Genomic DNA, 12,230 nt, shown 5'->3' with positions numbered 1-12,230 from the left:
TGGATTAATAAAATGTGGTATATGTATACCATGGAGTACTATTCAGCTTTAAGAAACAATGGTGATATAGCACCTCTTGTATTCTCCTGGATAGAGTTCGAACACATTTTACTAAGTGAAGTATCCCAAGAATGGAAAAACAAGCACCACATGTACTCACCATCAAATTGGTATTAACTGATCAACAGTTAAATGCACATATGAGAATGACATTTATTGGATGATGGGCAGTGGGGTGGAGGGGATGGGTACATGCATACACAAAGAGTGTGATGTACACCATCTGGGGGATGGACACGCTTGAAGCTTGGATTTGCTGGGGTGGCAAGGGAAACATATATAACCTAAACATCTGTACCCCCATAATATGCTGAAATTAAAAAAAATAATAAATAATAAAAAAATAGACCATATGATTCTCTCAATAGATGCAGAAAAAGCATTTGACAAAGTCCAGCACAATTTATGATAAAAACTGTTAACAAAATAGGCATAGATGGGCCATGCCTTAAAATTATCAAGTCCATTTATGATAAACTCATGGCTAATATCATACTGAATGGGGAAAAATTGAAATCATATCCGCTTAGAATCGGAACCAGACAAGGTTGCCCACTATCTCCACTTCTATTCAACATAGTGCTGGAAGTCCTTGCTAGAGCAATTAGACAAGAGAGGAGAACTAAGTGTGACCAAATGGGGGAAGATGAGATCAAACTCTCACTCTTTGCAGATGATATGATATTGTATCTAGAAAACCCCAAGGATTCAACCAAGAGACTCTTAGAATTTATAAATGAATTCAGTAAAGTCTCAGGATACAAAATCAATACACACAAATCAAAGGCATTCATATACACCAATAACAGTCAAGCTGAAATTCTAATCAAAAATTACAATACCGTTTACAATAGCCTGAAAGAAAATTAAATATCTAGGAATATATTTAATGAAAGATGTGAGAGACATATACAGGGAGAATTATGAAACACTAAGAAAAGAAACTGTAGAAGATGTAAACAGATGGAAAAATCTGCCTTGCTCATGGATTGGTAGAATCAATATCATTAAAATGTCTATACTATCTAAAGTGATCTACAGAATTAATACAATCCCTATCAAAGTACCATCATCATTCTTTACAGATCTAGAAAAAATAATTCTATGCTTTGTATGGAGCCAGAGAAGATATCATATAGCCAAAGAAATCTTAAGTAAAAAGAACAAACTGGGAGGTATCAGTCTACCAGACTTCAAGCTGTTCTACAAGGCTATAGTTATTAAAACAGCATGGTACTGGCACAAGAACAGAGATAGACCTTTGGAATAGGACTGAGAATCCAGAGATGAAACCATCACATATGGTAATCTAATCCTTGACAAAGTAGACAACAATATACACTGGGGAAAAGAATCTCTTTTCAATAAATGGTGCTGGGAAAACTGGATAGCTACATGCAGAAGAATGAAATTGGATCCCCACCTCTCACCTCCCATGAAAATCAAATCAAGATGGATAACAGACTTAAACCTAAGGCATGAAACCTTAAGAATTCTAGAAGAAGATGTTGGGAAGACCCTTTCAGACATTGGCCTAGGCAAAGAACTGTTCAAGATGACCCCCAAAGCAATCACCACAGCAACAAAAATAAATAAATGGGATTTGATCAAATTAAAAAGCTTTTGGACAGCCAAGGAAACTATCATTAGAGCGAATAGACAGCCTACAGAATGAGAGAGAATATTTGCTCTCTACATATCCAATAAAGGGCTGATAACAAGAATCTATCTAAAGCTTAAAAAAAATCAACAACAACAACAACAAAATCAAACAACCCCATCAATAAATGGGCAAAGGAAATGAACAGAAACTTTTCAAAAGAAGACAGAATAATGGCCAGCAAACATAGAAAGAAATGCTCAACATCTCTAATCATTAGAGAAATGCAAATCAAAACCTCAATGAGATATCACCTAACCCCAGTGAGATTGGCTTCTATCAAAAAATCTCAAAACAACAAATGCTGGCAAGGATGTGGAGAGACTGGAACATTCTTACACTGCTGGTGGGACTGCAAATTAGTGCAACCTCTGTGGAAAAGAATTTGGAGATACCTTAAAGAGCTAAAGATAGAAATACCATTCCATCCAGCAATAGCACTATTGGGCATCTACCCAAAAAAGCAAAAGACATTCTATAATAACGACATCTGCACCTGAATGTTTACGGCAGCACAATCCATTATTGCAAGGATGTGGAAACAACCTAAGTGCCTGTCAATTCATGAGTGGATTATTAAAATTTGGTATATGTATACAATGGAATATTACCCAATTATAAGAAATGACAGTGATCTAGCACCTCTTATATTTTCCTGGATAGAACTTGAGCCCATTATCCGAAGTGAAGTATAACAAGATTGGAAGAATGGGTTCCACATGTACTAGCCATCGAATTGGCACTGACTGATCAGCTCTATAGTGCTCACATGGTTGTAACATTCTCCAGGGACTGGAGGGTTGCGGGTAGGTAAACTCACAACTGATGGACGAGGTGAGCACTGTAGAGAGGAAGGGCATGCCTCTAATCCTCGCTTGCGTGAGACAAAGACATAAAATGTAACCAAAATGTTTGTACCCTCATAATAACCCTTGCTCATGGATTGGTAGAATCAATATCATTGATTCTACCAATAAAAAAAAAATAAAAATAAAAACAAAGTATCTGTTTGAGAAAAAGGAAAAAAAATAGAAGGGCTAAATAATGGTATAGATAAAAGTGAAGACAAAATTGGTAAAGTGGATAAAGTCAGGAAAAAAATGAATTACTAAAAAGCTTAAGAAAAATATAGGCAAATAGGTTTATAATATTATGTGGGGAAGACTTTCCTAAGAAAGACATACAATGTGGAAGCCATAGGGAACACTATTCAAACTTATTTCTCTCTCTCTTTTTTTTTAATTTCAGCATATTATGGGGGTACAGATGTTTAGGTTACGTATGTTGCCCCCCCCGCCCCCCAAGTCCGAGTTTCAAATATGTCCATCCTTCGGGTGGTGCGCATTGCACTCTTTGTGTATGCAAATACCCGTCCCCTCCTCCCCCCTCCCCCCTCCCTCCTGCCCAACATCCAATAGATGTTATTCTTATATGTGCATTTATGTGTTGATCAGTTAATACCAGTCAAACTTACTTCTCTTGAGACCACTTTTGGTAATTTTTTTAGTAGGAAACTGAGCATTTGCTACTAAATATTTCAGTTTTGTAGTGATAGTGTTGCTTCTCGTATTCTCTTATAAATCTTTAAATCTTACTGCAGTTATATGTCTTTTGTCATTCCTAATGTATGTTTATGCTCTATTTTTTTCTTAAATAGGCTCAGAAAATTTTCATGGATGTTTTTGTTTCTTATTTGTCTTTGCAAAGAACCAGCTCTTGGTTATATTTGTTCTTTCTACAATTTTAAAATTTCTGCATCATTATTTTCTGCCTTTATTTTTCCTTCTTAGATTCTCTTGCTTATTTTTTTTATGCTTTGAGATTTATTAAAATAAAAAATGAGTTTGTTTTTCACATTTCTTGTTTAATAATGAAGGAATTTAAAACCAAATTTTTTTTCTTTGAGTGTAGATTTTACTGTTCTTTTTCATTGTTTTCTTATATAGTTTGTAATTGTACTCTTGATTTTGTTTTTATTAAGGAATTCCCAGAAGTGCTATTAATTTTCAAGCACTTAAGATTTTGGTCACCTTTTAATTACTTACTTCTAATTTTGTTAGATTATCAACAAAACATGTACCCTGTAAAAATCTCTATAGAGGGAGAAAAAGGAACAGATGGAAGAGTGAATGTAATTAAACAAATAATGGGAGACTATTTCCCCTGAGTTCAAGGAAAACTTGAATCTACAGAATTAAAATCATCATCAAATTCCAGACAGGACTGCTGAGATTTACTCATAGTCATAGCTTCATAAAATGATTGATAAATTGATCAATTATGATCAATGTACCCAAACAATATATATTTATTTATTGAGGGACATAAGTTTCTATATATACCTGTTAAATTAAGGTTAGGTAACATTAGTTTCTTTAAATTTAAAGCTTGTTATTACATTACTTCAATCCTTAAAGAGGTATACTGAAATCTACCATAATTGTATTTCTTGAGTGTTGTCCTTGCATTTATAAAATTATTAGTTTGCATATTCAGTTGGTATGTTATTTGTGCATACAAATTTATAATTATATCTTATTAAGTTGTGTCTTTTTCATTATCAAATATTTTTCTTTATCCTGTTTAGCATTTTTAAGTTTAAATTCTACTACACAGAAATTTGTTTCTTCATCTTTGATTTTTTTCATTTGCATTTGTGTGATATATCTGTGTCTATCGCTTAATTTTAAACATTATTTTTTAGAAAAGCACTTAGATTACACATTCTTGGTATATAATTATCCATTTAGATTTATCACCTATTTATACATAGCAAGGCTTACTGCTCACCATTATAACCTCCTTAATTTCCCCAATCTTGAGGTTACTATTTCGTTCATTTGTTGTTTCATTAGAGTCCCTGTGTTTAGGTATTTTCCTCATATTTAGGCTCATGTATAATACCTATCTGCACCACTGGCTTTTGTTTGTTAGACACATGTTTTCTCTGTTCTGATTTTCCTCTATCCGAAAGATGGTCATACAGGGGGCTCAGGGTCTCATTATTAAAGATCCACATTTGGTACTGATCCAATGAGTGGTGGAAGTGAATGGTACAGTGGGCTCAAATTTGACCTTGTGGTGGAGTTCCCCACAGAAGTAAAGGAACTCTCTTTGCTCCCAAGACTTCTTTCTCTCTCCCCACCTCAGGCATAGGAGGCCACAGCACACTTCTGAAACTATTCCTAGGTCTTCTGGGCACTCAGTAATATCAGATATAATAGGTGAATGTCAGCTTTCCCCCAGAAAGTCCAGATCCCTGGTATTCTTTACCTTATTAAAAGGCTCAATTAGCCTTGAGGCACCTGCCCAGTGCATGCAAAAGACAGTCTATTCGTTCTCACAGAAAATAAGGTCTTATTTGCTACCAGTCCCAGTATACATTTGGCTCATATAAGAAAAATGGACTACAGCTGTGAGCAAAAGGGTAACAAATACCTTCAGGTTGCCAGATGCCCAGAAAACTCTCCATAATGGAAAATATGGACAGATTTGACTACATAAAAGTTAAAAATCCAGTACAATTAAAATATTGAGAAACAAAGATTAAAAAAAATAGAGCAGGAACTAACCAACAAGCAGTTGTTACACACTGAATGCCAAGCAAGCAAACAAAAATCCCCTCAAAACAAAAAAACTCCACTAACTCAAATGAGCAAAAGACACATCACAGAAGATGAGACAACCTCATTAGTAATCAGAGAGTTACACATTTTAGAAGGATATAAATTATTATTAGTGCTATTATTATTTTGGGTTTAGATAAAGATGAAACAGTTATTCTTATATACACTAGGTATAGAAAAAATTTGTTTGGAGAACAGTTTGATTGGATGTATTTTTTAAAAATAATTATGTGTCCTCTAATCTGGCAAACCAGCTTTTAAGAATCTGCTATGCATGCATAAATGTGAATACACAGACATGTTCTCTGATGCATTGTTCACTAACAGGACAAAGGTTAAGTAAATTATGGTACATCTATTCTCCAGATTCTCAAAACATAAAAAAAAGAAATGAAGTAGATGCTTCATTGTACCCCTTAGTGTTCATTAACAAACTAAACAAACAAAACAAGTAAACATAACAAACTAAACTTGCAGAACTTGCAAAACTTGCAGACCCATCTGTATAATGTGCTAGCATTCATGTGAAACCTAACAAAAAGTTAAAATTAGATTATCTTATACAAATATATCTGTATTATACACACCCACACTGCAAAGAAAATCAAACCTTCGACAGCATTTATCTATGAGATAGGACATAAAATTGATGTTTTGAGGGGAGTTGAAGAGGGCATTCTACTATTTCTTTCTTTTCTTGATCCCACCCTCCTACAGAAATTTTATCTCTTATGTTCTCCTATATTGCCTGAATTTTCTTTAACCAAGATTATTTATTAACTTTGCAATTAAAATGTCCCCCACACATTTTTATGCAGAAAGAGATATCAAGTGATTTGCCAACAGAAAAATAGTAAATTTTACATTTTTTATGTATTATAAAATACAATATTGATTATAATCTCCAGTCCTTAATAGAGGTTAAATTTTAAAGAAGGACGGAAAGTAAAATTATTGCATCAAAAGTTGTAAAATGAGTTTTACTGTTAGGGTTATTAGAACATCAATGTATACTTACTTTCAGATCCTTGGAAGATACTGGTTAATTGAAATGATTCTGAAGCTAATTTATCATTAGTTCTCATAAAATAGTCAAACGTATTTAAAAATTAACTGTTCTGTAGATTGATATATACAGGCTATCCTTAGAAATGATGTTACTATTTACTTAAAACAAAAGCCATACTTACAACAAAGACTGGACTGAACTGGTCCAAGTTGTGGAAAGGTCATAAGAACAGAAATCCCTGGTAGATCACTTTGCTTTGGATGTTCCATAGTTTGGTCAGCCCAAACCACTACTTTTTTCCTCTCTACCAAATGTTCAATTTCTTTGAAGTCAGACTCAAAAGCAGCATTTGACAGGCCAGCTTCTTTTAATGTGCAGTATTGTTTTCTTAGGGTTGGAAGTAAAGCATTCAATACTCTATACAAAGAAGATGACAAGAAAGGAAAGATAAATACTAAATTTAAAATACATTTTTATACTTCTTTTGTATAACACCTAAAGTATTAGCATATCATTAAAATGATTCCCTGTGTATGTTTTCTTTTACAATATGTTATTTCAGTTATATACTTCAATATATTCTTAATACATTAAGTACAGAGTGGAAAGAATCTCGAATAGGAATTATGAGAACCAGGCTCTAGTCTCAGATAGTTTTCACTTGTTTCTATGTGACATTGGACAAGGCACAAACTGAAGTTTCTCCTTATTATGTGGGGGACAACTAGACAGCCACTACTTATAATAGGAGATTGTTTTGAGGACTAAATGAGTTAAATGTACATAAAAGCTTTTTGCAAAACATAATGTGATTTCTAAACCACAAATATTGTTATTATTACTAATTATCATGGGATTGAAATCAAAAGTTAACATATTATGTCAAATGATAAGACTCATATCTTAGGTATATAACATTAAAACACACATACACATACACAAAAGAACAAAGCCTAACCCTCCTTTACATTAAAAAACCTAAACCAATGGCTTTCACAATGAGATTGAAAGGGGTTTCAAAAAGAAAAGTTGTGGACAAGGATGGTGGGTAAGAAGAATCATTAGGGCACTAGATTCTTGGCTCTGATTCAAAGTCTCTCTTATCACCAGTAAGAACAGCACTGAATGTATCCTTTTATGTCTAAGACTTCCCTGTAAGTGTTCACTGAAGAAATGTCACAGCTAAACACTTATAAATCTATACATTCAAAAATGGTTTTAACTTTTATATAAAGGAAGATGCCTAACAACATGAATGATGTTGAAATGATTCAGTCCTGGTATACTGAGGCAGTCAATAGACTCATAATATCCAGGAGAATGGAACCATTTGAAGTATAGATAGGGCAGCGGGAAAAGAATAATTAGGCATTAATTTAAATATACAAGGAAATAACTACATTAATATCTAGGAATCTTAAATATTTAGATAGCAGTATAAATAATCTGTGATCTTTTTCTTTTTGGTGGGGGTTGGCAGGCGGTATGCCATTTAAGTGAAGTAGATATCAAGTATAGAGAAAAGTTATTAATCAAAAAGTCAAGAAAACAATTATTTATTGAGCACCAACACTAATCAAGTACTGTACAGAAGCATTAACATAGTAGTAAGTCTGAGACTGCTAAGAAAGGCTTGCTTGTAAAGTTGGCCCTTGGCTTACATCTTAAATCACTGATTTTGGGAGGGTTCCCATCATTTCCAGGACTAATAGGAGAAGAATGGCTTACTGTGCTTAAATTGTTTGTATAAACAATGTGGTTTATGCTGAACACCTGCTTTCATTCTGAAAAGCCTAGAATTTTGGTACATGGTAGGCAGAGGGTGCCCATGCAACAAGGTCCCAGTAAAAACCCAAGGCACTGAGTCTCTAAAGAGCTTTCAAAGAAGAAAACATTTTACATGTGCTGCCACAACTTTTGGCTGGAAGAATTATGCACATTCTGGAATGCTCCACTGGAAGAAGACTCTTGAAAGCTTGTGTATGATGTCCTCTAGTCTTTGTGTCCTATGCCATTTTCTTTTGCTGATTTTCCTTTGTATCCTTTTGTTCTAATAAATCATAGCTGTTAGTACCACTATGATGAGTCTTGTGAGTCCTCCTAGTAAGTCATTATACTTGGAAATGGTCTTGGGGACCCATGACATAAGAATTATATCATGTTATTTATTTTTATGTTATTTAATCTTTTCAAAACCTTTATATGACATGTATTATAAGCTATTTTTACATATAAGAAAAGTAAGGCTTAGCAAGTTTAAATAATTAATGCCAGGCTATATCGCTAATATAAGCTAGAATTCAAGACTGATTCCAAAACTCATATTATTTCTACTATGCCACATTGCCTCTGTGATGCTCTGGTTTACCAATTTTCTAAATAAGGGAATTAGTCACAGTCCTTTTTGATCCATTTTGAGGTAAAACTTTATCTTAAGTATACTAATTTATGTGTCTGATATAGCAAATACAGTATGTTTAAAATAAATTAATGTTTCTTTGATGACTTCAGCTCTTGCAGGTGGTTTGTGTGCTAGGAAATGAATATTCAATGTCTGTTCTAGGTATACACATAGAAAGGAAGGGAAGATTAGTTTGAGCTTCCACCCACAGAAAAACATCTCCCTGAAGTTTTTCTTTTCCTTTTTCTTCTTCTTTGTAAAAATAGTTTATGAATATGATTTCCTCTAAATAAAAACTATGGAAAATTAAATATCAGTTATTTGAGAACACCAGTAGAACACTAATAGATTTTTAGTGTAGCAGAAAGCCCTTAGAGAAATAAATTCTACATTTTTATAGAGGATCAAAGCTATGCCTAAGGGAGTTCACTGACTTACACAAGGTGACAAAAAAAGATTAACACATTGACTGCCACACCAGGAAAAAAAAATTTTTCCCTGGAGTCATGGTATTTTATTATGAAAATAGAATAAAAACTTTGAAAACAAAATGATCCTTTTTAATTTAATGAAAAATTTGTTATTTTTATTGTTTTCTATGTGTGAGTTATATGCAACTTGAAAAAAATAGTTCATGTGGCTGAAGATAAAGAGACATGTGAACCTGAAGCATCAGGTTCAAAAATAGCGTGAGTTAAATACAACTCACATGGTAGTTAATGTGTTAAGCTATGCTTTTGCTTGCTATTATGTTTTAAAAATTAAATGACTAACATGTTACCATGGAGCTAGTAGAGAGTGCATAAAAGAGCTGCTATAGCATTACGGAAAAATCAGGACACCTGATATTTAGCAACTTCATTTTAATGATAGCAAAAAAATCATTATGGAATTATGAATAATTAACAATCGCCTGCTTAAAAATTCAATAGGTGTTAATAGTGATTGCTTCTAAGAGGGGAAATGGATGGCTGGAAGACAGAGGTAGAACACAGACTCCTGTTCACTGTATATGTATTTATGAAATTTTTAACTACATGGCACATATTGAACCACGTCTATACTCTCTCAGTGTTTTCTGATGCTGGCAGAAATTTAAAAACAATGTATCCCATACCAGATAAAACTCAACTTTCTGGCAGTGGAAAATTGAACTTTAATCCTTCATATACTTTAGGTCTACAGTGTTAAGACCGCAGAATAGGTAAATTCATGTACTCACGCCTCAGTCTGCCTGTGTTGTTGTTCTTGAAGACAAGCGAGATCCACCATATGCCTAATTTGTGCTTTCAAATCTTTGTTCTGGAGATGCAAATGGTGACAGTGAAGATCCTTATTGAGTTCCTAGGGAAAACAATGCAAAATATATTTCAGATTCTTTTAAGAATATTAAAAGTAAATGTTTTAATAAAACATATTGATACCAATAATTTCCATTTTTTTTTTAGATATTAAATGAAATGTTTAGAAACAATTTGAAAAATAAGAGTTCTGGTATAGGTGGTTTATAATATACAAGCAAGATCAGGTTTCAAGTTTCCTTAGAAACTGAATGTTAGGAATTAAGAAGAAATTTTGCTATGATGACAGCTTCTTGGTCTATCTAATTTGTTCACAGTGTTGTGAAAAGACATAAATATGACCAGTTTTTGCTTAAATGTCACTGTCCCAGGGAGGCTTTCCCTGAGCGCTATATTTAAAGATGAATACCTTCTACCCTCTAATACTGTCATAGCATTGATCAGTAATAACTTAATTTTTTCATTCATTTCTTTATAGTTTTTCTGTCTGTACCTGAATGTATGGTTTACCACCAGGACAGGGACTGTGTCAGATTAGTTCAGTGTTACAGCCCCAGCATACAGTGTCTGGAGTTGGGTGCAATAAAAATTTCTTGCCCATACCCACTCTTAGTAAAAGCTTCATCCTAGGCAAAAGTGTGAAAATGTCTTTTGCAGGTTCCATTTTCCTAAGCTTCATCTGCATATGGCCAGGTGTCCTTTAATCTGTTACCTAAAATTACTTGCCTTTCCTCAAACTTACTAACTAAAGTACAGACAACATCAGTTAAGTGATTACACTCACTAAAGTATGAATGGATTGGTAACCCAAAAACATTCTCAGAGTCTTTAATTGGGAAAATTTCAGTCCAGAATGAAACTTTCTGGATATTTTTAATCGCTGAGATAGCAACCCCATACTCAGGGGAGCTATGCCTGAAACTTTCTCCTAGGGACAATTCCCTTAATCCCACAATACATTTTAGCTTGGGAAAACAATGCAAAATAAACTTCAGATTTGTTTAAGAATATTAAAATTAAATCTATTTTAATAAAACTTCCCAATCTGCAGTTGACCTCTTTGATTCTCTAAAACCTCAAAGCTGTTTTTTTCTTTCTTTTTAAAAATATTTCATATGCCAGTGAAAGGGAGTATCATAGAGAAACAATGTCATTCTATTTGTCTAAGAAATATGAAATCTAGGAGTTATTTATGGAGTCAGGATGATAGAGTTTGAGCACTGGCCTATTTGTCATATGATTTTAGAGATGGGCTTAGCCTTAAAACAAATGTCAACTTAAGCCAAATATATGGCCTTATGGAGATCAGTTTACTTGACTAAAATCTCAGAGCTAAAAAAAATAAAAATTAAAAAAAAATAAAATTTCAGAACTAGATCAGATGATCTGTTTATCTTCTTCAATCACTCTTCTTTGGAAGAGACAAGACTTGATTGTATAAGTACATTAGGCAATAATGGGTCTTGGCTAGCTCGTTATCTTTGGAAACTAAGTTTACAATCTGAATCTTTTGTCTTGACACACTAATGAGTGAGTTTGATTGGAAGAGCATGGCCTACTCTGATAACTACAAGTAGGCTGGTATAGAGTATAGCGAGAGGTGATAGATAAAGTTTGAGAAGTATTCAGATGCCAGACCACGCTAGACCTGGCAAATCATAATGGTGAGTTTATTCTAGGGAGAAGGCACTGAAAAGCTTTATGATCAGGGTTATCTATTAAAAGCTCATTTTGGTTGCTATGGAGAAAATGAACTGCATAAAACCTGAATGAAAGCATAAAGACCAAATGTTCAATAATGGGGGATGGGAGTCTGAATTAGGGTAATGGAAGTAAGGCATAGAGAGAAGTAGATAGGTTCAGGATGTTAAAAAGTAAGTAACATAGGAGAGTATAGAGAAAACAGCACCAATTTGAAAGTCAGAAGTACTGAGTCTTTGTCCAGAATTGTATGACCTTGGATAAGTCCCTTTATCAAGTTATGTCTCAGTTTGCTTATGTAGAAAATAATGGCTTATAACTAGATAATTATATCAGTTGTGAAAATATCTGCAGAAAAAAGAATGGAGGGGAAGATTCTGGGGGTGGGAATAGAAGTTTTAATTTCAATATTTTTCAAGTTACTTGTGATAAAATGCATAGTTGAAGTTGAGCTATAAATAAGAATGTTGAT

General features: G+C 33.6%; 1 protein-coding gene across 1 annotated transcript in view; it reads right to left on the bottom strand.

Moving 5' to 3' along the window:
* Positions 1 to 12,230, bottom strand: part of KIF18A (kinesin family member 18A) — an 88,201-nt gene that overhangs the window by 45,467 nt on the left and 30,504 nt on the right. Inside the window, exons 11-13 of the mRNA XM_012649551.1 lie at positions 9,979 to 10,100; positions 6,546 to 6,772; positions 1,288 to 1,296 (exon numbers count right to left, since the gene is read on the bottom strand). Of these exons, the coding sequence (XP_012505005.1) occupies positions 1,288 to 1,296; positions 6,546 to 6,772; positions 9,979 to 10,100 (358 nt within the window). The remainder of the gene's footprint in view (positions 1 to 1,287; positions 1,297 to 6,545; positions 6,773 to 9,978; positions 10,101 to 12,230) is intronic.

This window comes from Propithecus coquereli, unplaced genomic scaffold, assembly GCF_000956105.1.
Source record: "Propithecus coquereli isolate 6110/MARCELLA unplaced genomic scaffold, Pcoq_1.0 Scaffold30, whole genome shotgun sequence".
Taxonomy (NCBI): Eukaryota; Metazoa; Chordata; class Mammalia; order Primates; family Indriidae; genus Propithecus; species Propithecus coquereli.
The sequence above is the reverse complement of the archived record's forward strand: the minus strand, read 5'-3'. Positions and strand labels throughout refer to the sequence as shown.